The sequence below is a fragment of the Rhincodon typus genome, chromosome 5 (assembly GCF_021869965.1).
Source record: "Rhincodon typus isolate 14 chromosome 5, sRhiTyp1.1, whole genome shotgun sequence".
NCBI classification, from domain to species: domain Eukaryota; kingdom Metazoa; phylum Chordata; class Chondrichthyes; order Orectolobiformes; family Rhincodontidae; genus Rhincodon; species Rhincodon typus.
The window spans coordinates 3,104,016-3,129,839 of NC_063336.1; the positions used below are offsets into that span (position 1 = coordinate 3,104,016).

Below are 25,824 nucleotides of genomic sequence, written 5' to 3' on the forward strand. Positions count from 1 at the left end.
TGCCTGAAAAATTCTTTGTGTTCCTTAGACCATGCAAGCCAATTCATGTCTCCACACATTTCCCACCTCCTACCTTCCCACCCTGCCAACTGAATGTTAATTCATTCTCCTTCCTACCCTCTATACCAACTCCATTGTCATAGGCCTGGGGTTCGGCACGGGCAGACAGTACATTACATGGAAATGAAAATTAAACTTCTAATAATCTAAGAACACCTGTACATTTGACAGAGAAGGACACAATCTTTCATATAGGTCATTCAGAGCTTTTAAAACATGCTCAATCGATTAGTCTGTGAGGAAAAGCAACATCTATTTGGGTACTCACATGAAAGACTCTAAACTTAATCTGTCCCGCATCCAACAAGTAGCACATGTGTCCTTGAAAGCCAATACTGCTTTCGTCTGCCAGCCACATCTGTCAATCTTTCCATGGGCTATGTTACTGAATAGTTCTCAGGAGTTACCTTGACAATTTCCATCCTAGATTCTTTAAATCGATTTTTTTTATATATGGAAAGCTCATAAAAAGAAACAATGTATTTAATTTTGATTCAGCAAAATAAATACTTACCTGAAGACTGAAATAAACAATGTATTATGTTGTGTCATCCCAGCCTATGTTTGTGCTGTTGCCATCTGCTTCCTGTATGTGGAAACAATGTGGAGCGGTCTCAGGTTCGATGAGAAAATGAACTGACTAAATTTCCTGTTGATTTTGTTTCACTTGTAGCTTCCCTTTGTACTCCAGGAGATGGTCAACAAGCATCTGGAGTCCAGTGAAGAGGTTGAGGAGGGACATGAGCGAAGCTCAGCTCTTGGTTCATCTGATGTGGTACCTACTTCTGTCATTGCCAGAGTTTTAGAGAAACCAGAGCCACTGGTTCTGAACTCTGCCAAGTCCAGCAGTGGCAATCAGCCATTGGCAGAAGATGTCTTTGTTCATGTGGATATGAGCAGTGACACTAATGGTATGAAGAATTCAGGGAAAGAGGGAGATGGGGTGAAAGCTGAAGGAGTAAAGCCTCAGAATGGTGTGTGCAAGAGGCTGGTTAGCACAGACAGTCCACCAGATGAAACGACTACCTTTGAGAAACTTCACCCATATCCTACTCCGCCTCAGAATCTTTTCCCTGGACGTAAAGCTGTAATTGAATTCTCTTCTGATGATAAGGTTAAAATACCAAAGGATAGTCCCTTACCAAACTGTACATATGCTACCAGGCAGGCCATATCACTCAGTCTGGTCCAGGGAGAGGAGGATGGTCTGGAACGCCAGAGGAATCTACCTAGCAGCCCATTATCAGAGGGAAGGAGGTCAGGACAGATAAATAGTGGGCAGTATCAATGTCCAAGTTCAGGCACACCCAGAGGCCCTGAAAGTGAGCTTAGATCTACCCAGTCCAGTCCTTTCAATAGCCCACCTCAAGTTTCAAGTTCATTTGCCAGCTCAGCAAGTTCTGAAGAGGATCTGCTTGCAAACTGGCAGAGGATGTTTGTCGAAAAGGTAGCCCCTGCTTCTGAAAGGGTGATTGCCCATCGAACATCTTTCAGCAGTGAAATGATCCAAGAGTTTCAGAATAGCCTGGGCAACAAGATTGACTTAGCAGAGAGGCGCCTGGCTTATTCAGACGGGGAGGAATCTGGTCACAGCCACAGCTGGACAGTAAGTCAAGATTCCAGCTTAGACACAGACAGCATAGATTCCAAAGTGCGGAAAGGCAAATTCCTTCTGGATTATGGCAGCGAATTCTCTCATGAGGAAGAGGAGAAACTACTGCATGCTGTAGGTAGCAGTCGACTGACTCGCCAAGCCAGTCCTTTACACAAACAGGTTGAATATGGGGATACTGTCTCTGCAAGTGGCTCAATGGAAGAGAGAGAGATGCTGCTTCATGGCAACCAGTCCACCGTGCTGGATGAACTGGAAGAGACTGGAAATAAGCCATCAGTGACATCAGCAGGACGACAACAGAGGAGCCCCAAAAGGATGGGTGTCCACCACTTATTGCGAAAGGATAGTTTAACAAGGGCACAGGAGCAGGGCACCCTGCTTGACTAAATTCATTCAGATTAGCAAATACAAAATCTATGCTGCTGCAGTGTCAAACTGAGAGTCACAGCAGTTCCAAATTGTTGAGTGAAAATTCACAAAGTATTCCTGAGAAACTTGCATAAAGGTGAACAAAAATATAGAAATCAGCTACTACTTTTTAGCAGAACCCGGGTTCAAAGGCAATACTTCAGTGTTTTCTAAGAAAACCGTTTTGTAATTAATTAAATCATTGCCAAAAGAAATCCAAATTTCTGAGCAGAACTCCTGCCAGACAATGGTCGTTGAATTTTCAGCATGTGGTGTTTTTAGTTTGGTTTCTGTCTGTGTGTGTGTGTGTGTGTGTGTGTGTGTGTGTTTGTGTGTGTGTGTGTGTCTGTCTGTCTGTGTTGGTGTCTGACTGTGTGCGCGAATGTCAGTGTGTGCGCACGCGTGCCAGTGTGTGTTTTTGTGTGTGTGTTTCTGTCTGTCTGTGTGTCAGGCAGTACAGGGGAATGTTTCCTATCTCTCTTGCATGTTGTGAGAGATGTTTGAGTAATTGGATCTTCCACAAGAATTGTTTTGTCAGTGATGGACTGTCAGTGCAAGCTGATGGCTGTCTGTCAGCTTTCGGAGTTTGGCTATCACTGGCATTACCATTGAGCAACAAGAGCAAACTTCCTGGTTCTCCTCAGATACATTTAGGTGTTTCAGTCTTCACTGTAAAGGAGAAAGGATAGAAAGGTCAGCTGTTGCAGTGTACCTATACCAGTTCTCAATCTGTGAATCAGCAGAATATATTGGACATTGACTGTGTGGTGTTTCATCTGATGCTAATTACCAAAGCTCATAGATCAGCAGGAGTACACTCACACGTGATGACTTTTCAGTGATTTACACTTCTTTTCTAGGATGGTATGGGGTACCATTGCATTTTTATTTTCTTCCATATAATCTACGTCAGTTTTTGTGAAGATGAAATACCTGATGAAGGGAATCTGGATGAAAGCTAGTGCTAGTTTCGTTAACAGATGATAACTCCTGAGATTGATCTGATGTGTCATTTCTGACATGTTTTTAAAATCCGGCTACTTTGGGAGATTCTCCAGTTTATTGCTGGCTTCCATGTGATCAGTACATGACACAACCAGAAATAATTTTATTTGAATTTAATAAATCTGGAGATTACAGCTCCAAACGTTTGAGCAGTCTTATACTGACCAGTTAAGCACAATGAATTGATATTGAGGTAGTCTCTTGTTTAAAGCAGAAATGAACTTCATCCTGAGTCTTGGTGGACAGTGTTAGACAGTGAACAAATGCTGCCCACCCCAGCACTGACTCTCACCAAGTTAGTGCCTTCGAAACCTCACGGTGTGCAATTACATTGGCAAAGATTCACAGTGCCAGCAGCCAGCATCACCTACCATCTCTTGTGGGATGTGGCAACACACCCGCCCCCCCCACCCATTCCTGGGTCAGGCAGAATTTAGCAACTCCCTCACTGGGGTCCTGGACCCTCGCATTCTGAGATTAGTGACTCCCTCCCCGGATCTCTCCCCCTGCCATGACACTAATGACTCCCTCCCATGGAGCTCCACAAGTAACTGCTTAATTCCGTTGGGAGTTTCTTTTGAGGTGTGTTAGATAAGATTATCTTGTGTTTTTCGGAAGGCATTTCCCCATTAAATTTGTGAAGCTACTTCTTGAACTGGCGTGGTGTCCTCACCCTTCCAAGTAGAGATTTAAGTTTTACCTCATCAGTTATATTGTTATTTTTAGTTTTTGTTCCTTTAATGCATTGTGAAATTCTCCTGTAGAAGATTGCAAATTTAAAAGAGCATTAGGTTTTGTAAATGTATATAAAGTTTCTGATTTGATTTACATTGTAATATCAAAGGTGCAAATTGAACTGGAAAACAGCAAATGCTGGAATTACTTTGGATTTCTGATGAAAGATCATCACCAACCTGAGATATTAACTCTAATTCTCTTGACAAATGTTCCTGCAGCATATTTAAGGCTCTTTCTGTATTGTGTTCTGTATCCAGCATCTGCACTTTTTTGCTGAATAAATTGGTGTCCTCCCACTGTATGTTTTGACTTGAGGACCAAACACCACGCGATAGGTACGGTATTCGGAGGCCAGGGCAGGTAGAGTATCTCCATCAGTCATCAACTTTATCAAACCCTGAGCCATGCTGTGCTGATCACTTTAACCTACTTGTGTTATCATTGTGAACATGTTCACTTGGAGAATTTGGGAATTTTCGCTATCCATTTTTAACCCTATTCATGTGTAGGGTTGGTTTTGTTGGTATTCTGTGTTGACTGATTGAAACGTGGACCTTGTTTATAAAGAGCTAGTGTAGACAAAATGGGCTGAATGGCCTTTTCTGTCCTGCAAAGTTCCAAAATGACTGAACACAGCTCAGAGATCACAAAAGGAAACAGATGGAGTTGTTTCAAGATCCACAGTAATACTGAATCTGAACAATGTAATGGTGCTCAGTATCAGGAGGAACCCAAATGCAACACTAATTAGCAGTTGTCAGCGAATCAACACTAATGATAGGCAATTTAGAAATTAATGTGAACTTCAGTTTATTAGAGGAATATAGACAAGTTTGTAACATGTTAACGAGTATGGTCAAATATTTTAATAGCACAATTTGTGTAATTTCTACTGCTTATTCGCTCAACTTTTGCTCAGTCCTTAGTTCTTGCCCCCTCTCTTCCCTTTTTCTTCCAAACCACAAGAGCTTCTTGTCTCAGTTTCACTGGCTCCTCCCTTCTGCAGCACCAACTCTAACCCCCACTGGCTCTGCATCTGCAACCTGGCACTAATCAAGGCAAGCTGCTGGAATGGGGAGCCATACGTTCACCAATCTGTATTTCAGATTTGATTATCTGAGTGGTGAGACCAGTTAGCCCGATCACCTCAATGTACTTGAGGACTATTTTTATTTTCTGTTCAGTGATCCCTGTCTCACCAGAGCTTTTGTGGCCAATTTTGAAAGTGCTACTTAAAAACTCCATCTGATGCCTGTCAAAAAACAGCCAATCTGCCTTGAAGCAAAGCAGTTAATATTGTCGCAAATTGCTGGAAAAGCTCAACAAGTCTGGCAGCCTCATTGCGGAGAAAAGTCCATGCTGCCAGACCTGCTGAGTTTTTCCTGCAGTTTCTGATTTGCAGCATCCGCAGTTCTTTCAGTTTTTATGCCGTTTATTTTGTCATTATCAAAGCTATAGCCACTGCCTGCCCTCCAGCTAGTTTTTCTCAGTATTTTAAAACAGTCAGTTTGATGTCATCAAAGTTGATGAAAATGTTGTCACCAGTGTATAGATCTGGCAGACACCTGTCACATACAATTAGTGTGTATTAAAGCTACAAAAAGTTTCCCAACACCTAATGAGCAGCAATGTCTTTTCTGGCCGTAGAGCAGAAGAAATCTTCTGGCTGGGGCTTGTTTCCTGGTTACAGCTGAAATTCTCTCTTTCCTGTATAGCTGAATTCTCTTCTCCAGACCTCTCATGTTTATGGAATACTTTAATGACTCTTGAAGCCCTTGTGTGCCCCTGATCCGTCACATCTTTGACTGCTTGGGTGGAACACAGGACAGAACTGAGCACCTAGATTCATGACCACCATCTGCTCAGTGCTGTCTGCAATGTCTGAATGTCCTTTTCAGGACATATTGAGGTAATTGGATGTTGGCTCACAAGGGACTCAGATTAAAGATATGGTCCCAATTATACTGAGGCTTTTTGTGGCTAATTGTTCAGTTGTACCATGTTTGAAGTTTCAACTTTACTCTGAAGTGTCTGTCAATTACATGCACTCTGGTAGCATGCTCTGCGGTTTGCCTGCTGTGTATGCCTCCTCATTCTGTCTCATGAAGCTATCTGTACAAGTTTCCACTTACTGGCTGACCCTATGTGAAAACATTGGGGTGACTGGAAATGGCAAGCCTCCTTCAGAAATGGGAGACAGTTTCAAATAAGGAGCTGAATAATTGCCAGGAATTTGCTGTCAGTTAACTCCATGACTGAAATGCAAATCACCAGCTGTTCTATCAGGAAATTGCATGGCAATCTATGCTGGGAATTGTAAGGTTAGTCAAAATGGCTTAATAACAATACAGAATATAACAAATTCACTAGTTTACCACAAGAAGATCCTGGCAACAGGTTGTGCTTTTCTTATGGGCCATGTCTCAACAGTTTGCGTTTAATTATTTGTTATAAAGTAGCTTTTGATGTGTTGTAATTGTGGGACAAACCCATAAACTGTTTTTTCATGTAAAAGTATTGAGTTTCAGTGTTAATTTGCTGTTGTCATAATTTGTTTTTAATGCTTGTTCATAATCTTGCTGAGTAGTTTAGCATTCTGTTCCATAATTTAACTAATGTATATTTCTGGATTTAACCTGAGATTACTGTGTGGACAAAGTTTGTATTGAATCCAGAATATGGGCTGTTGTATATTTGTCCATCATTTGTAGTGGAGTGAAAATATTTGTACAAAACTGTTTGTAAAGAACTAAATGGGACTTGATGGCTCAGAGATTAAATATTGCTCCAACAGCTGAGTCAGCCACGTGCAGGAGCTTGGAGTGAGACAGATTTATCCTGCAGTTTGCTCATTGATCAACAGGCTGATTCCCAAGTATTTGGGCTGTAACACTGTGTTTAGCTATCTAGGAAGCAAAACACTTCTTTCAAGGTCTCTTCAGCTTTTCCAGGTCTACTTTTTCATGCACAATTGACAAAGCTTTAAAAATGAAATTGACCAAGTGACTACTTAATGCAAATACTTTGTGTCTCAAATTCTACATACAATACAGTGTATTCATGTTTCCCTCAGAAAGTTGGAAGGCTCATTTCCTTCATGTTGACCGAGAATGGTTCTCTCCAAATTATTTTGAAGTGTAATGGTTCATTAACTTCAAAATAGTGTTGATATATTTCATCGTATCTGTAATTGAGGGGACAGATGATCTGTTTGGACATCTACCTTCCTGGTTGAAGGTGGTTTTGTGGAGTTGAGAACCGAACAGGACTTTGTTTTTCAGTATTACTGAAAATGTGAACCAAGTGTTATGATTAACAGTTGTTTATATGTGTACCATTCTCAGTTATATGGAGAATGAAATGAACAATTGTAGTACTTCCGAAACATTTCTCAGCCGCTGTTTAAGGACAATCTGAGTTGCCGAATTTCATAGTGATTCATCTCTCTGTACAAGACTGTTAAACTTTTACTAATTTTATTTTCTCGATTTGTAAGACTGAACGGATGTATATTTTAAACAAAATAAAGTATTTTAAAGTTAAATTTTAGCTGTATCTGACTCTTTATTTGCAGCTCAGTTTACTTTAGAATTTTACTTCGATTTTTGTGTGTGCAGTCTGAAAGCGTTAAATATCAAAATGGCAAACTGCTTCTGATGAATGTCCTAATTGCAACAACGATTTGAAATGAGCCCTAGTTATAATCACCTGAGTGACAATCCTTCATAAGATTCAGTCGTGACTGTCGCAACTGATTGTTTGCCATCTGTGATTTTTCACCTTTTCTAATCTCCCATATGTAGGTTTTTCAGGTTGTATTTCTTAACCACAGCTTCTCCATGTAATCTAGAAACTTATTGCTGAATAAAATGCTGGCAGATGTCATTCAGCTCTGTCTTCCTTTGAAATCTGTAAAATCCCAGGAAAGCTATTATAATGAATATCACTGCCCTGTTCAGACCCAGGTTTTCATCTCAGAAGCAAAAACAGAAGTTGCTGGAAAAGCTCAGCAGGTCTGGCAGCATCTGCAATTCTTTCAGTTTTTATTCATTTCAGAAGTAATGTTCCTGGGATAAATCCTTACACTTAGTAGTTTATACTAATATTTGTAGAAAAATGTGAGGTAATGCATTTTGGAAGGTCTAATCCAGATGGAAAATATACAGTAAGTGGCAGAACCCTTGAGAATACTGATAGGCAGAGGGATCTGGGTGTACAGGTACCCAGGTCACTGAAAGTGGCAATGCAGGTGGAGAAAGTAGTCAACAAGGCATGTGGCATGCTTGCCTTCATCGGTTGGGGAATTGAGTTTAAAAATTGGCAGATAATGTTGCAGCTTTATAGAACCTTAGTTAGGCCAGATTTGGAATATTGTGTTCGATTCTGGTTGCCACACTACCAGAAGGATGTGGTGGCTTTGGAGAGGGTACAGAAAAGATTTACCAGGATGTTGTCTGGTATGGAGGGCATTAGCTACGAGAAGAGATTGGCAAAACTTGGGTTGTTCTCACTGGAACAACGGAGGTTGAGGGGCGACCTGATAGAGGTCTACAAGATCATGAAGGGCATGGACAGACTGGACAGTCAGAAGCTTTTTCCCAGGGTGGAAGAGTCAGTTACCAGGGTCCATAGTTTTAAGGTGTGAGGGGCAAGGTTTAAAGGTGATGTACGACGCAGGTTTTTGAAAAAAAGGGTGGTGGGTGCCTGGAACTCGCTGCCCGGAGAGGTAGTGGAAGCAGATATGATACTGACTTTTAAAGGGCATCTTGACAAATACATGAATAGGATGGGAATAGAGGGGATACAGTCCCCAGGAGGGTAGGGGGTTTTAGTTGTGATGGGCAGTATGTCAGTGTAGGCTTGGAGGGCCGAAGGGCCTGTTCCTGTGCTGTAATTTGCTTTGTCCTTTGTTGTTCTTGTGTGACTAGGGTAAATTACTCTAAAGTGATTAGAATGAATGATTTTGTTGTCACATCTAAGAACAATCAGTGAAAAGTGTTTTGACACCACAGTCTGGTGTCATTTTGAGGTACAATAAGGATAAAAAGGAATTACTTAAAAAAAAAAGTTCATATTCTGGTCGGTTGTTGTCTCAAGCATGGCTTCAGGGCTTTTGCAAGGTCCCTGCAAGATGTTCCAGTCCTCAAGGAGTCCCGATCTGAGAGCAACGACGATGACACTGATGCCCCAGAAGACCCTGGCTCTGCTGCCGCCACCTCGCCAATACTACAAAGAGTCCAGGCTCTGGACCTGCCCTTACCAGGAGTGCACATTAACATGTTCTGTCTGACTCTTCTCTATTTGTTTGAAATAAGCACCATCATGCTTAAAAGCTCAGTCGATACATTAAACCATGCGTGTTGCTTCTTCACTCTCCCCACTGCCAAATTCCCGGAGATGTGCCCCCTCCCAAAATATCTGCCGATGGCCCCCTCAAAATACCCAGAGACATGCTACCCTCACACCCTCCAAAATACCTGGAGATGTGCCCCCACCACCCCAGCCCTATGTAATTTAACTTGGAGCCCTTTAAAGCTCCAAGCACACACATGAACACAGTCACAATTAAGACAGACCGAAGACAGGTGATACCAAAATGCCAGGAATAGAAATAGAATCTAAACAAGGTAAACAAAGTTCCAAAAAATCAACAATCCAGATTTTAAGGATATGTTCAATTGTCTCGTTGTCAGTTTTTATTTTTAGTGATGAAGCGATGCTAGTGTCTGTAAGGTGATGGTTACTGTTTGGTTTGATAGTTGTTTGGGTGGACTTGTAAGAATTCCTTCTGTTAAGCTTCCTTGTTTGTCTGCCTTTGTCCCATTTCACTGCTCGGTTACGTTGCCACTTGGACGCACGTTTTGTGCAGCAGTGAATTATGTTCATCTTGCTGACTACATTATCCCCTCCTATCACTGCATTCCTAGTTGGCCCCTTCATGCGAATGGGTTGCTGTACCATGGTTTTTTTTTACTGCAGAGAACAGGCAGCTTGTGCTAGAAAGAATAACTGCTCATGCTTCTTTCCTTTGCTCTCTCTGCATGTGTTTCTTTAACTTTTCTGAACTCTGTTTTTGTGGCTGTGGGTTTCTGCAATGATGATCAGGAGCTGAGGAGCTGTTTACATGTGAAGCTGATTGGTTCTCAGCTAACTGAGCTGGTTGGAACTGGAACCACAGTGTTATAGCTGGGGCTAGCTGAAGAAGGATCCTCTAAACATCAGAATCAGGAAACAAGGGCATTGAATGGGTTTTCCAGTTTTTTCCACCTTAACCAATAATCTATTTGCTTCCCTTTTTCTTGGCCTATAAGGGGGAGTTTATCAGGGGATTAGTGTTTTAACAAAGTTAAATGACAATGGTTTATATCTCTTTACCTGTAGCTATAATCTAATTATGTAGGGTTAGTTTAGTTCAGTTGGCTGAACGGTTGGTTTGCAAGGTAGGGTTATACCAACAACATAGTTTCAATTCCTGCACTGGCTGAGGTAATAATAAAAATAATTCTTGTTTATTCCTGAAGTCTAGCTTTAGTGTCAATTTTAGTCTGAAAGGTAAATTTGGACACTGTGCATATCTTTTAAAAAAAAAGTTAACCTTTGGTCTGGCTCTGAGAATAGCAGGTCTTGATTTATGATGTGCTACTCCAGTAGGTCAGAGCACCATCTATTACATTTCTACTGAAGAAAATAGTTAACCATGTCAACCTCCTTTTTACATTATTCTTTTTGCTTAAGTTTTTGTAAATAGTGTCATTTAATTGAATTTCCACATCATCTCCCTTTTTTTTGTAGATTCTTCCACTTCCTACCTAATTCTGAGTATGAGGCCTAGTTACAGAACAATCGGGAATGAACTACAATGTTTCTCCTCATTTCCTTTGGTATCATGGACTGTTTGAACAACTCACCGATGTAATATTTTGGAAACAGCCAGGTCATGACTGTTATGTATGTAATTGGGTGTGTGCTGCCCCTTTAAGAGAGTGGGTCGGGCGACCGGCAGGTAGGAGCTAGGGCAGGAAAACCAACTGTGGAGCTGAGAAGACACACAATAAAGTGTTCCCCGTTCCAAGTTTACCCTCCATCTACCTCATGTTCTATTTATGGTTCTAGTGAACCACAAACATAATAGCTGGCAACAAGAGGGGAATCCTGCCCACAAACTGTACAAATGCCCCAGTTTTTTGTCAGGAGGAAGGACGTTGACTGGAGTGGGGGTTACGAGGGGACTGGAGAAGCCAAGTGCCACGGGTGTAAGCGTGTGGGCCATATTGCCTGAAATTGCCAATTTGAAACTCTTGATAATCTCTGCCTCAGCACCATTGGTACAGACAGGGATGTGCCCTCCACTCCACTTCCTGAAGTTGATGACCAGCTGCTTCATTTTGCTGGCATTGAGAGATTGTTGTCTTTTCACCATGCCGCTAAGTTATCTCCTTCCTACTCTCTGTCTCATTGTTGTTTGAGACCTGACCCATTATGGTGGTGTCAATCAGCAAATTTGTAAATGGAGATGGTGCAGAATTTGGCCATACAGTCGAGAGTGTATAAGGTGTATACTAATGGCTAAAATATACAGCCTTGTGGGGCACCAGTGTTGAGGATTATTGTCGAGGAAGTGTTGTCATTTATTCTTACTGATTGTGTTCTGTGGATCAGGAAGTTGAGGATTGGTTTCAGTTGCATAACGGAAAAGCTTTTGTCTCAGGGATCAACAGCCTCTATATTGAACAATGTCATTTTTCCAAAACTGTGATAATTCTTGGCAAAAACATTGGTTTTAAAATGATAATCCTTCAAAACTATTGGAGAAAATTCTGAAGCATCATCCATCCTTTGAGAGGGAAAGTTTGATCAGAATAGTCAGCATGACTTTGTCAGAGGGACGTCATGTCTATCAGATTTAATTGAATTTTTTGACGTGATCAAGTGTGTAGATGAGAACAATGCAGTTAACAGTGCTGAATCCCTCTTATTCGTGTCCAAAAACAGAAATCACTGGAAAAACTCAGCAGGTCTAGCAGCATCTGTGGAGAGAGAAACAGCATTAACATTTTGAGTCCAGTGAACCTTCTTCAGAATTAGACACAAAACATTAACTCAGTTTTCTCTCCACAGATGCTGCCAGATCTGCTGAGTTTCTCTTCCTAATTCTGTTTTTGTTTGAGATTTCCAGCATCCACAGTTCTTTGTTTTAGTTTAGAGACGTTGACCACCTTATCATCAGCTCCACACTGCCTAGGGAGACAGTTTGTATTCACTGGTTTGATAATCAAGGAGAACCTATCAGAAAGCAGTTCACACATTGTACAAGATTCAAGCTCAGGAGTTTCCACTGTCCCACAGTCATTGATGATCCCTTGCAGATGGGGATGGCTCTTTTCAACTCTATGGGTGAGTCCATAGGTAGCTGTATAGATCAATGCGGCTTCTGCAGGCTCTGTTACACTTGGGACAGAAAGTGGTTGCAAGAAGGGATGGGTGGGATGTTGGTGTGGCAGAACACTCCTTAGGTTGTTTTTGCCTGGCTTCTGCATTTTCCTGAAGGCAAATCTCGAGGTGCTCTACACCTTCCTAGATGCTCCTCCTCCACTTTGGATGGTCTTGGGTCAATGACTCCCAGGTGCCTGGGGGCATGTGGCAAATTGCCAGTGAGGCCTTGAGGCTATCACTGAAGTGTTTCCTTTCTCTACCTGGGGCTCACCTGTTATTTTGGAGCTGGGAGTAGAGCACCTGTTCCCACAATACCAGCTGGATGTGGGGCATGAAAACTGATACATGTTCAAACAAACCTTTCTGTCCAGGGAACCAATGGAGTTAATGTCTGTTGGATTTTGCTGACTGGTGTGATCAGTCAGATAACAATATAACTGTGGGGTCAAATGGAAGAAAAATGGAAGCAGACAGCTACGAGATTTGGACAGCAGGGCAGCTCCCACTGTCTCTCTACAATCAGGATTGAAGAAAGCTGTATATACCAAAGAATAGGTATGGTCCTAGAAAGCTGCCCAGAGAAGATGTGACATTTCATCTGGCCCCTACTGAACCTTCAGCCTGCTACCATATGGAGAGTTACCCTTTGTCTCCTGACCAGATCTAAGGTAATCATTGGGAGTTTAACAACTGTTTTGTAATTAGTCATAAGGATGTTTAGCATCAGTTGTACCATTTTGAGATTCACTATATATTTAACCATCTTTCATTATTCAAAAATATGAAACCTGTATTGATTGTATTATTCATCATCCGTCAGTTCATAAAGGTAAGCCCAGGCCTTTGACCATAAATAAGTGAGTATGGTTGTGACCGGTAAAGGTGAATGACCCTCACATGATCAGAAATACTTTATAGATCCCATACCACTTACCTGAGACTCACTGGTCTGTAATTCTCTGCTTTGTCTCTACCACCCTCTTGAGAAGTGGAAATACAGTAACTAAACTCCAGTCCTCTGGCACCTCCCCTGTGGCCAGAGAGGAATTAAAAATTTGGGACAGAGCCCCTGTACTTTCCTCCCTCCTCTCTCACAGCAGCCTGGGATACAACTCATCTGGACCTGGGGATTTCTTCAGTTTCAAACCCACTGAAACCTCCAATACCACTTCACTCCCTACGTCAATCTGCTCCGGAGCATCACACTCCCTCCTCCCAAATTCTGTACCTACATCTTCCTTCTCCCAAGTGATGATAGATGTGAACTATTTGTTCATCTTACCAATGTCATTTAGTTCCACATACAGATTGCCACCTTGGTCCCTATTGGGCCCTACACTTTCCCTCATTTTTACTTAAAGAATATCTTAGGATTATCCCTAAATTTTTTGCCAGTAATTTTTCATGCCGTCTCTGCTCTGATAATTACTTTAAGTTATCCTCTGCACTTTCTGTACTCCACTACAGCCTCTGTTGATTTGCTCCCTTTGTACCTGGTAAGATCTTCTCTGTACCTTCTTAGCCAGTTCTGAATATTCCTAGACATCCAGCTTGTTGCTCCAAATTTCACCCTAAAGGGAACATGTTGGGCCTGTACTCTTGCTGTTTTCTATTTGAATGCCCTCCCCCTCACTATTCTGCTGTAGATTTACCCAGAAGTAGCTGTTCTTAGTCTTCTTTGGCCAGGTACTGCCTTATTTAAATAAAACCCACCTTCCCCCAATCCAAGCCATTTTTTTTTTGCAGACCATCTTTCTCCTTTCCCATAAAAAAAACTTAAAATATACAGTGTTGTGGTTGCTGCCACCTTACCCATCTGTCTGGATTCTTTCTCCAGAAATAGGTCTCAATGCTATGTTATCATTTGACAAGGTTCCTCATGGTAGACTAATTAGTAAAGTTAGATCACATGGGATTCAAGAAGAGCTTGCCAATTGGATACAAAATTGGATTGATGGTAGAAGACAGAGGGTGATGGTGGAGGGTTGTTTTTCTAACTGGACACACGACCAGTGGTGTTCCACAGGGATTGGTGCCAGGTCCATTTTTGTTTGTCATTTATAGAAACAATTTGGATGAAAATATAGGAGGCATATTTAAAGTTTTTGTGAAGATTTGTAGCTCAGGTTGTGGATGAGGTTGTAGACTTGTTCACCGAGCCGGTGTGTTTGATTGCAGACGTTTCATCACCCTGCCAGGGAACATTGTCAGTGCACCTCTGGTGAAACACTGTTGCTCTGTCCCGCTTGTTATTTATATGGCTCGGTTTGCTGGGGTGGTTGGCATTACTTCCGGTTCTGTTTTCCAGTGGTTTGTGTATCGGGTCCAGTTCAATGTGTTTGTTGATGGAGTTCCTGTTGGAATGCCAGGCCTCCAGGAATTCCCTGGCATGTCTCTGTTTGGCTTGTGCTATTATGGATGTGTTGTCCCAGTCAAATTTGTGTGCTTCTTTGTCTGTGTGTATTGAGACCAGTGAAAATTGATTGTGTCTCTTGGTGGCTAGTTGGTGTTTGTGTATCCTTATTGGCAGTTTTCTTCCAGTTTGGCCATGTAATGTTTCTCACAGTCTTTGCATGGTATTTTGTATATTACATTAGTTTTATTGGTTGTGGGTAAAGCTGAACCGAAAGTAATGCCAACCACCCCAGCAAACCGAGGCATATAAATAACAAGCAGGGCAGAACACCGAAACTTCACCGGAGGTGCACTGACGATGTTACCTAGCAGAGTAATCAAACTGCAATCAAACACATTGGCTCAGCGAGCAAATCTACAACCTTAATATAGAAGACATGGTTAGTAAGTTTGTGGATGACACCAAAATTGATAGTATAGTGGAATGTGAAGAATGTAGTCTAAGATCACAAAGAGATTTTGATGAATTGGGTCAATGGGTTGAGGAGTGGCAGATGGAGTTTAATTTGGATAAATGTGAAATATTGTATTTTGGAAGACAAGAACAAGACTTGTACAATTAAAAGTAGTACCCTGGGTTGTGTTATAGAACAGAGAGATCTAGGGGTTCAGGTACATAATTTGAAATTTGCGTCACAGGTAGACAGGGTGGTTAAGAAGGCATTATGCATGCTTGCCTTCATTGTTCAGACCTTTGAGTATTGGAGTTGGGACATCTTGTTGAGATTGTACGGGATGTTGGTGAGGCTTCTTCTGGAGTACTGTGTACAGTTCTGGTTATCCTGTTAATGGGAAGGATGTTATTCAATTGGGGAGGGTTCGGAAAATATTTACAAGCATGTTGCTGGGAATGGATGGTTTCAGTTATAAAAATAGGCTGCATAGGCTGGGATAACAAGGTGTAGAGCTGGATGAACACAGCAGGCCAAGCAGCATCAGAGGAGCAGGAAAGCTGACGTTTCAGGCCTAGACCCTTCTTCAGAAAATGAGGATGTCTTTCACTGGAGCATAGGAGGTTGAAGGGTTTATTATAAAAGTTTATTAGATCATGAGGTGCATAGATAAAGTGAATGCGAAGGTTCTTTTCTCTAAAGTGGGAACGTTTTCAAAACAAGGGGGCATTTTTTTTAAGATGAGAGGAGAAAGATTTAAAAAGGACATGAGGCCCAACTTTTTTACACAAAGAGTGATTTGTGAGTGGAATGAACTGCTGGAGATAGTGGTGGATGCAGGTATAGTTACAATGTTTAAAAGACATTTGGGTAAATTCACGAATAGGAAAGGGTTGGAGAGATATGGGCCAAGCGCAGGTAGGTGGAACTGGTGTAGCTTAGGAATATGGTTGGTGTGGGCTGGTTTGGCCGAAGTGTCTGTTTCCATGCTGTGTGACTGTGTGACTCTAAAAGATCATAACATGGTAGAATTTAGCATTCAGTTTGAGAGGGAGAAACTTGGGTCAGAAACAAGCTAAGCTTAAACAAGGGTAATTACAAAGAAATGAGGGCAGGGTTGGCTGGAGTGGACTGGGAACGATTTAGGAAGCAAAAATGGTTGAGGAACAATGGGGATGTTAAAGAAAATAGTTCATGACTCATAGCAAAGATATTTTCCAGTGAGGTGGAAAGATTCTAAGAAGTGGATAAGCTATCCATGGTTAACCAGAGAAGTTCAGAATTGTATCAAATTGAAAGAGAAAACGTAACATGTGGCAAAGATTAGTGGGAAGCCACGGGATTAAGAAAGTTTCAAAACCAAAAGATGACCAAAACAAAAAGGAGTAGATAAACTTTGAGGTAAATCTGCATGCTAGTGTGGAGCTCCTGAGACTACCAGTGAGGGGTTCCTGAGTAATGCCAGTGAGGAACTACTGAGTAAATATCAGTGTGGGACTTCTCATTACATTCCGAACTTGAGCTAAAGATTTGGGGAACTAAGAGATGAATCACTTCCTGCAGAACAACCAGCCTCCCGCCAACTGTAGTCAGCACAACATTAGAGTGGCTTGTCCACTGGTTGCTGTTTCATGAAAGGCCCATATTATTCTGCTACTACTGGTGCAGTTCCCGTTAATTCTATAAGAATCAAGTTTATTTATTCAGTATGTCACCTACATGATATTGGAGATGGAAAGATAAGCTTTGTTGGATGAGAAGGATTTGATTTTCCTGCTAGTTAATGCACTTTGTTCTATTGTCACTCTGGCTCATCCAAAGTCAATGTAAGAGATAAGTATTAGGAACTTTACCAATCCAGTCAACAACTTTTGTGAGCTTTTCTGACTTGCTTGTTTCAAAGACAGCACAGTTATCAAATTGAGTAAAGACAACCGAGCTAAAGCCAGGCCCCTTTGTAATCTGCTTCATAGAATCATGATGGTGCAGAAAAAGGCCACTTGACGCATTGAGTCCATGCTCTTAATACATTCATTCATAACTTTGTTTACACAGTGCATTATCACATCAAAACCCTCAGTGCTTTACACAATTCATTACATTTTTAGTGCGGTGACTGTTGTGATATAGACTAAATTAAGTTGTTAAAAATAAATAAACACAAATATAAAGTGGCATGATGTGAGGTGATTGGAGGTGCCCCTCCAGTGCTTTTAGGGTCAGTGTCACACACGGGCTCTAGCTGTAAATGAACGAAGGTTATAGACATATGCTCTCAATCAGTTCCAACAGCAGCACCTAAAGACATGGGTGAATGGTAGTGCAGTATGGCCTACGACAGAAGGGATCCAACAACATGTGTTGTCACATTTCTGTTTCTGCCAGCAATGAATCTTCAAGTTGTGTTGACATGAGGATAGCCTGTGATTCTGGATCTGTAGAGAGACAGATAGCAGTAGTCAGAGCAAGTAAAGTAGAACTCTAACCAAAATGGCATCCCAGAATTTTTAAGTGAAGCCTATTCTTTGAATTTTCCACAACTGTATTTATCTGTGTTCTGACACTAAAGGGAGCACTTCCTGCTGCATTGCAGCCTTAGTGTCAGTGCCAGGCTGCCAGCTTCATTAAACCATACAAGTTTGTTTCAGATGAATAATAAAGTGGCTGTGTCTCCTAACACCCCCTAAAGGTTCACATGGTATATGTGGAATGTCCTGCGCATGCACACTTTGTGAAATGCTCTGCCAGTAAAAAAAAGCATGGCAGTGCTCAAGTAAGCACAATAAAGACCATAAGATTAAAGAGCAGAATTAGGCCATTTGGCCCATTGAATCTGTTCTGCTATTTAATCATGGCTGATATGTTTCTCAAGCCCATTCTCCTGTCTTCACCCTGGAACCCTTGATACCCTTACTAATCAAGAACCTATCTATCTCTCTCTTGAACACAAAGATTTGTCCTCCACGGACCTCTGCAGCAATGAGTTCCACAGATTCACCACCCTCTGGCTGAAGAAATTCCTTTTTATCTCCGTTCTAAAGGGTCATCTCTTCACTCTGATGCTATACCCTCGGGTCCTACGAGTGGAAACATCTCCATGTCCACTCTATCCAGGCCATTCTGTAAGTTTCAATCAGATCTCCCCACCTCCTTCTAAACTCCATCCAGCAAAGACCCAGAGTCCTCAACCACTCTGCATATGACGAGCTCTTCATCCCATGATCATTCTTTTGAACCCCTCTGGACTCCCTCCAATGCCAGCACATGCTTCCTTGGATACAGGGCCCAAAATTGCTCACAATATTCCAAATATGGTCTGACCAGAGCCTTGTAGAGCCTCAGCAGTACCTCTCTGCTCTTGGTTTCTAGCTGTCTGGAAATAATTGCTTGCATTGCATTTGCCTTCCTTACTGCCAATTAAACCTGCATGTTAACCTTAAGAGAATCTTGAACTAGGGCTCTGAAATCCCTTTGTGCTTTCAATTTCCAAAGACTTTCCCCGTTTAGAAAATAGTCTACACCTCTACGTTTTTCTACCAAAATGTACAACCTCACACTTTCACACATTGTATTCCATTTCCCACTTGGCAAGTGTGTCCACGTCCTTCTGCAGCCTCCCTGCTTCCTCAACACTACCTGTTTTGTGTCATTTGCAAAATTAGCAACAATGCCCGCAGTTCCTTCATTCGGATCATTAATATGTAATATGAATAGTTGTGGTCCCAACTCCGACCCCTGTGGAACTCTATGAGTCACCAGCTGCCACATCTACCCTGTCAAGACCCTTCAGGATTTTATATGTTTTAATCAAGTCACTTCTTAATGTTCTGAACTCCAGCAGATATATGTCTGGCCTGTCCAAACATCCCTCATAAGACAACTTGATCATTTGTGAAAATAGTATTGCAAACTTTCTCTGAACTACCCCCAATACATTTATATCCTTCCTTAAATTAGGTGACTAATATTGTGCACAGTAGTCCAAAGTTGATTGGTCTCTAGCTATAGCCATCCTTTTAGGTGATTGGTCTATAAATCCAGCCAGTGAAATGTACCACCCATCCCCATTGACTTCCAAGGGAAATATAATGCCACACTGAAACAGATTTTAGATCTTGTTAAACTTGAGAGGGTGCAGAAAAGATTTACAAAGATGTTGTCGGGACTGGAGGGTTTTATGACTTATGAGGAGAGGAAAAATAGACTGGGTTTTTTTCCCTGGAGCGTCTGAGGTTGAGGGGTGACCATATAGACGCTTATAAAATCACAAGGGGCATGAATAGAGTGAATAGCCAAAGTCTTCTTCCTAGGATTGGGGAGTCCAAATCAAGAGGGCATAGGTTTAAGATGAGAGGGAAAAGATTTAAAAAGGACCTATTTGGATGTTTATATGAATAGGAAGGGTTTAGAGGGATATGGGCCAAATGTTGTCAAATGAGACTTGGTCAGATTTGGATGTCTGGTCGGTGCTGATGAGCTGGTCCGAAGGGCCTATTTCCGTGCTGTATGACTCCTTGACTCTATGCAGTCTCATCACTGCTCTGTACAGGGTCTTGACAGGGTAGATGTGGCAGCTGGTGACTCATAGAGTTCCACAGGGGTCGTGTTGGGACCACAACTATTCATTTTACACCTTAATGATAACCACCCTAGTTTTGTATTCAATTCCCCTCATGATAAATTATAACATTCTATTAGCTATACTAAATACTTGCCTTCCCTGAACATTAACTTTTTGCAATTCAACATGGGGAAATCCAGATCCCTTGGTATCTCAGAGCTCTGCAATCTCTCACCTTTAAGATAATATGCTTCTTTTTTATTCTATTTGTACATTTTCCCACAGCTTTTCTTATTTAGACAAAAAGGCCATAAGACATATGAGCAGAAATAGGTCATTTGACTCATCAAGTCTCCTCTGTCATTCCATAAGATCATGGCTGATCTGACAATCATCAATTCCAGTTTGCTGACTTATCTCCATAACCTTTGATTCCCTTAATGATTAGAAATCTACCTAGCTCAGCCTTGAATACACTAACAATCCATTGTCAACAGCCCTCTTTGGTAAAGAATTCCACAGTTTCACCATCCTCTGACAGAATACAAAGCATTCTAGACAGGTTGTATGGCTGGAGTAAGTTAGAAAGATGGGGAAGGGAGTAAGGCCATTTGAAGGCTCTAATGAAAATTTTAAAGTTAGATCTTTGTTGAACTGGGAATCCACGACAGTCAGCAATGACACTAATGATAGATAATTAGGATTTTGACACAAGTTAGGATAGGTAGAAAACTCAAGGCTGGCCAGCGGAGTATTAGAATCTGCATTGTTCTAGTGAAAGAGCCCCAATTTTGAGGTCTTTGTGTTTGTCTTTCCTTGCAATCTACGTATATACTAGTAGCAGCTGCTGCATCCTAAAACACTGGGAAACCAGTTTACCTGATTGTAAAGAACTAAGGAAATAAAAAGTGCTGACCTATGTAATTTAAAAAAAAATTTGCAATGAGGAAATTGTTGGCCATGTTAGTATTTATTGGTCATTCCTAGTTGCGCTGAGAAAGCAGAGGTGGCAACTGTCTTGAGCAAGTGGTAGTCGTTTAATGCAACTAATAGGATACTGCAGAGGTTAGGAGTCAGCTACATTAGTATGAGTCTTAAGCCATGTGTAGGCTTGCCTGGGGAACAGTGGATGTTTCCTTTCTTAAAAGACAATAATGAACTAAATTGGTTTATACTCTAATTCATTAGTTTCACAGACACTTTATTGATGCCAACATTTTCATTTCCAGATTAAATTTCTTTTCAATTTCATCACTAGGATTTGAACTCTAATTAGTTTGGAATATTGCGTGCAGTTCTGGTCTCCCTGCAATAGGAGGGATGTTGTGAAACTTGAAAGCATTCAGAAAAGATTTACAAAGATAGTGCCAGAGTTGGAGTGTTTGAGCTATAGGGAGAGGCTGAATAGACCGGGGCTATTTTCCCTGGAGCGTTGGAGTCTGAGGAGTGACCTTATAGAGATTTATAAAATCATCAGGAGTGGGGGAGTCCAAAACTAGAGGGCATAGGTTTAAAGTGAGAGGGGAAAGATTTAAAAGGGACTGAAGCGGCTACTTTTTCATGCAGCGGGTGGTGCGTGTATGGAATGAGCTGCCAGAAGAAGTGGTGGAGGCTGGTACAATTACAACATTTTAAAGGCATCTACATGGGTATATGAATAGAAAGGGTTTAGAGGAGTATGGGCCAAATGCTAGAAAATGGGACTAGATTAATTTAGGATATCTGGTCGGCATGGACGAGTTGGACCAAAGGGTCTGTTTCCATGTTGTACAGCTCTATGACTCTATAATTCCTCGTCATCTCTGGCTTAAATGCTTGACTCCCTATTCTAAGATGATGCCCTCTGGTCCTAGAGTCTCTTACAAGGGGACACTACCTTTTCACATCCACTGTATCAAACCTCCTCCCCACTCCCGAGAATCTGAAATGTTTCAATAGAGTCTCCTTTGATTCTTCTAATCTCTAATGACCTTCTTCTAATAACCTCTCCTCATTCCTCCGATTCTGATTAAACCTAATGAACACTCTCTGGACTTCCTCCAAAGCTGGTATGTCTTTCCTTAGACCAAGTGGACTAAGACTGTTCACAGTATTGCAGCTGTGGTCTGAACAACATCTTGTATAGTTTTAGCAAAACCTCCCTATTTTTATTACTCCATTTCCTTTAAGATAAAGGTCAATATTCCATTTGCCTTCCCTGCTATCCTCTGAACTTGGGTTGTAGCTTTATGTGATTAATGTACTGAGCCCCCAAATCCTTCAGTGCTACAGCTTTCTTCTTTCCTTTCCCCATTTTGATAACATTCAGCTCTTTTTCCTGCCAAAGTGCAGAATATCACCTTTTCCCATTATATTCCACCCATAATGATTTTGCCCAATCACTTAACCTGTCTATATCCTTCTGTAGACTTCTTAAGTCATCCTCACTAGTTGCCCTCCCATCTATTTTTCTGTCATCTTCAAACTAGAGTACATTCACGTCTGTCATCAAAATCATTTATATTTATTGTAAATAATTGTGGCCCCAGTGCTGATCCCTGTGCCACCAGTGCATTTGTCGTAGATTGCCATCCTGAAAATGCCCCCTTTATTCAAACTCTCTGTCTCTTATTAGTTAGCCAGTCTTCAATCCATCCTACTCCCATGTGCAAGACAACAAGGTGCAGGGCTGGATGAACACAGCAGGCCAAGCAGCATCATAGGAGCAGACAGGCTGACGTTTCGGGCCTAGACCCTTCATCCCGTGTGCTCTTACTTTAATAAGTACTTTTGTATATGGTACCTTGTCAAATACCTTTATACATAAATACAGATTTTTTATATATATATATATCTGCATCTATTGTTTCCTGTTTTTGACCTGGCTTATTATCTCCTCAAAGAACTGTAATACATTTGTCATACTTGATTTTGCCTGCATCAGCCAGGCTGAATCTTGATCATATTATGCGTTTCTAAATGCTCTGCTATTATACGCTTTATAATTGTCTCTAACATTTCCCCAATGGCAGATGTTAAGCTACTTGGTGACTTTTTTTTATCTCCGGCCCATTTTGAAAATGTTACATTGGAAGTTTTCCTACGGTCTGGGACATTTCCAGAATCTAAGGATTCCAGGAAGATTACTTCAACTATATTTGTGGCTACTTCTTTTAAAATCAAGTCAAGACAACTTATTACCTTTCAGCCCCATTAGCTTTCCTTGTGCTTCTTCTCAAGTAGTTATTGTGATGTTTCTTACCCCACTTTAGCCCCTTGGTTATTTAGTATGAAAACTGATACAAAGTATTTGTTCAACTTCTCTCCCACTTCCGGACTCTCCATTATTATTTTCCCAGCTTCGTCTCTAAGACTTTCACTTCAGCCACTATTCTTCCGTTTACATAACAAGGCAAGAGATAAGGCTGAAACTTTTGCAGCAATCTTCAGCCAGAAGTACTGAGTGGATGATATATCTTGGCCTCCTCCAGTGGTCCCCAGCATCACAGACGACAGTATTCAGCCAATTTGATTCACTCCACATGATATCAAGGAATGATACTGGATACTGAAAAACTAAGGGTCCTGACAACATTCCAGCAAGAACACTGAAGATTTGTGTTCCAGAACTTGCCACTCCCCTAGCCAAGCTGTTTCAGTGTAGCTACAACACTGTTGTCTACACAACAATTTGGAAAATTGACCAGGTATGTCCTGTACACACAAAAAAACAGGACAAATCCAACCTGGCAGATTACCATTCCAACAGTCTACTCCTTTGGTGTCACTGTGTCAAAATCCTGGGATTCCCCCCGTAAGGGGATTGTGGGTCAATCTACAACACAGGGACTGCAGCATTTCCAGAAGGTAGCTCACCACCACCTTCTCATGGGCAATTGGGACAGACAATAACTGCTGACCAGTCAACGACGCTCACAGTACATGCATGAATAAAAAAGAAGTCTTGTTATAACTGTACAGGGTATTGGTGAGACCATACCTGAACAACCGTGTCCAGTTTTGGTGTCTGTATTGAAGAAAAATTAGACTAGAATTGGAGGCAGTTCAAAAGGGAATCACTAGGCTGATTATTGGGACGAAGGCCTTGATTGGATAGAGGTTGAGAAAATGGTTCCACTAGTTGGGGAGACTTAAACTGGGGCATTGTTAGAGAATAAAGAGACACTTAAAACTGAGATGTAAATAAATTTCTTCTCTTAGAGGGTAGTGAATATTTGGAATTCTCCATCCCAGATGGTTGAGGAGGCGAGATCACCGAAAACATTTGAAGATGAGGTTGATAGATTTTTGATAAACCAGGGAATTGGGGGCTATAAAGAGCTGGCACCAAACAGGAAGTGAGGCCTGTGGAAGGTCAGCCATAATCTATGGAATGGACAGGCAAAATGGCTTCCGTCTACTGTTATTTGTTACCTTCTTATGTTCTGATGATTGTGTAAGTGGAAGAAATAAAGTGAAGAGTCAGGAATAGAAACAGACGAAGAAACAGAGTAAGCAGTCAGAGGGAGCAGCTGACTGGAAAATAATATTGATAGGAATATGTAGAAAACCTGCTGAATTGTCAGTATCGACCTTAGGCCACTAAAAAAAGAATAATTTGTACTTATTTAGCACCTAACTGCGTCTCTGAGAAACGTCCAAAAGTGTTTTTCTTTGAGCTAATGCAGTGACTCTAATGGATTACCATTATCTCCAGTATTCAAGGCAGAATAGTGACATCTTGAGTACTCATCAGAATCCATTCCCACCTGTGATGGACTCAGATTCTGCCTGCTACATCTACTCCTTCTGATGTCGGAGATATGTGTAATGTATGACAGAGGGTCTTTGGCTTATTTTGCCCCACACCCACAATAGCTGACACGTTTAAACACAGTTCCTCACTGCTCTGAGCAATCCAGATTTCCTTCTGTCTTCCTGCATCTTCTTGCCCTTCATTTTCATTTTCCTCCTCTTCCTCTCCCTCAGAAAGTAGATCAGAGATTTGCTGCTGAAGTTCCAAGCTGATATTATTTTCTGCTAGGATGAGAGTCCGTATTGAGGTGGGATAATTCTCTACCATGTCCAGAAATATCTGACAGGGACAAAACAAATTCAGAATTATTGATCTGGTAGAGAAGATCACTGTATATTTTACAAAATAACATGGCAGTCCAAACTTATCATGAACAATACCCACTACCATGCAGCAATCTCAATGCCTCACTAAGTATGTACCACCAGGCCCTATTGGTTAGAAGGTTTCAACCAGACCCTGAGAAGCACTGGGGATCAGAGTGAATAAAACCAAGAACAATGGATGCTGGAAATCTGAAACAAAAACAGAAATTGCTGGAGAAACTCAGCCAGTCGGGCAGCATCTGTGGAAAGAAAACAGAGTGAACATCTTGAATCCAGTGATCCTTCTTCTGAATAGTTCTGAATACCATTATTCCTCACTTACTATCTGAGTTGAATTTCTGAAGTGTGAATTTAAGTCAAACGACCGTAGCTAATCAGCTGTAAAATGTGGATTTAGATTCCGTTGGATCTCTACTGGCACAAAAAGAAACATTGAGTTGAAATACCCCATATTGTTAAATCTTTATATTTATCAATGTTTTAAATTAACATAAAATGTTTAAATAATGCTCTTTCTAGTTCAAAGAATAACAGCATAGGAGGCAATCATTAGGCTGTCATGCCTGTGCCTCTTGTATCAGGTTTTGGTTCTAAAAGGGTGAATGTTGAAGACTGTATTAAGGTCCTCTTAATTTAGTGATGTCACGTGGGCTTGGCAGAACAGAGAAGGACTTTGTGGATTGGTGACCTAAATCCACAGGTCTCCCCTTATAAGGCCTTAAGACATAGGAGCAGAAATTAGGCCATTTGGCCCATCGAGTCTGCTCCGCCATTCAATCATGGCTGATAAGTTCCTCAACGCCATTCTCCTGCTTTCTCCCCGTAACTCTTGATCCCCTTGATAATCAAGAACCTATCCATTTCAGTCTTAAATGTACTCAATGACCTGGCCTCCACAGCCTTCTGTGGCAGTGAATTCCATAGATTCACCACTCTCTGGCTGAAGAAGTTTCTCCTTATCTCAGTTCTAATAGGTTTTCCCTTTACTCTAAGGCTGTGCCCTCGGGTCCTTATCTCTCCTACAAATGAAAACATCTTCCCAACTCCACTCTGTCCAGGCCATTCAGTATTCTGTA

At 41.4% G+C, this 25,824-nt stretch overlaps 3 protein-coding genes across 3 annotated transcripts in view; 2 read left to right on the forward strand and 1 right to left on the reverse strand.

Annotated features, from left to right (window-relative positions):
- tjap1 (tight junction associated protein 1 (peripheral)) overlaps positions 1–7,370 on the forward strand; it is a 105,636-nt gene extending 98,266 nt beyond the window's left edge. Inside the window, exon 11 of the mRNA XM_048596620.1 lies at positions 734–7,370. Coding sequence (XP_048452577.1) covers positions 734–2,062 — 1,329 coding nt within the window. The 3' untranslated portion in view covers positions 2,063–7,370. The remainder of the gene's footprint in view (positions 1–733) is intronic.
- LOC109930964 (dynein axonemal heavy chain 8-like) overlaps positions 1–25,824 on the forward strand; it is a 2,199,840-nt gene that overhangs the window by 52,117 nt on the left and 2,121,899 nt on the right. The gene's annotated exons all lie outside the window — the stretch shown is intronic.
- The window catches only part of lrrc73 (leucine rich repeat containing 73), a 58,065-nt gene continuing 49,320 nt past the window's right edge, over positions 17,080–25,824 (reverse strand). Inside the window, exons 5-6 of the mRNA XM_048596741.1 lie at positions 24,512–24,701; positions 17,080–17,501 (exon numbers count right to left, since the gene is read on the reverse strand). Coding sequence (XP_048452698.1) covers positions 17,431–17,501; positions 24,512–24,701 — 261 coding nt within the window. The 3' untranslated portion in view covers positions 17,080–17,430. The remainder of the gene's footprint in view (positions 17,502–24,511; positions 24,702–25,824) is intronic.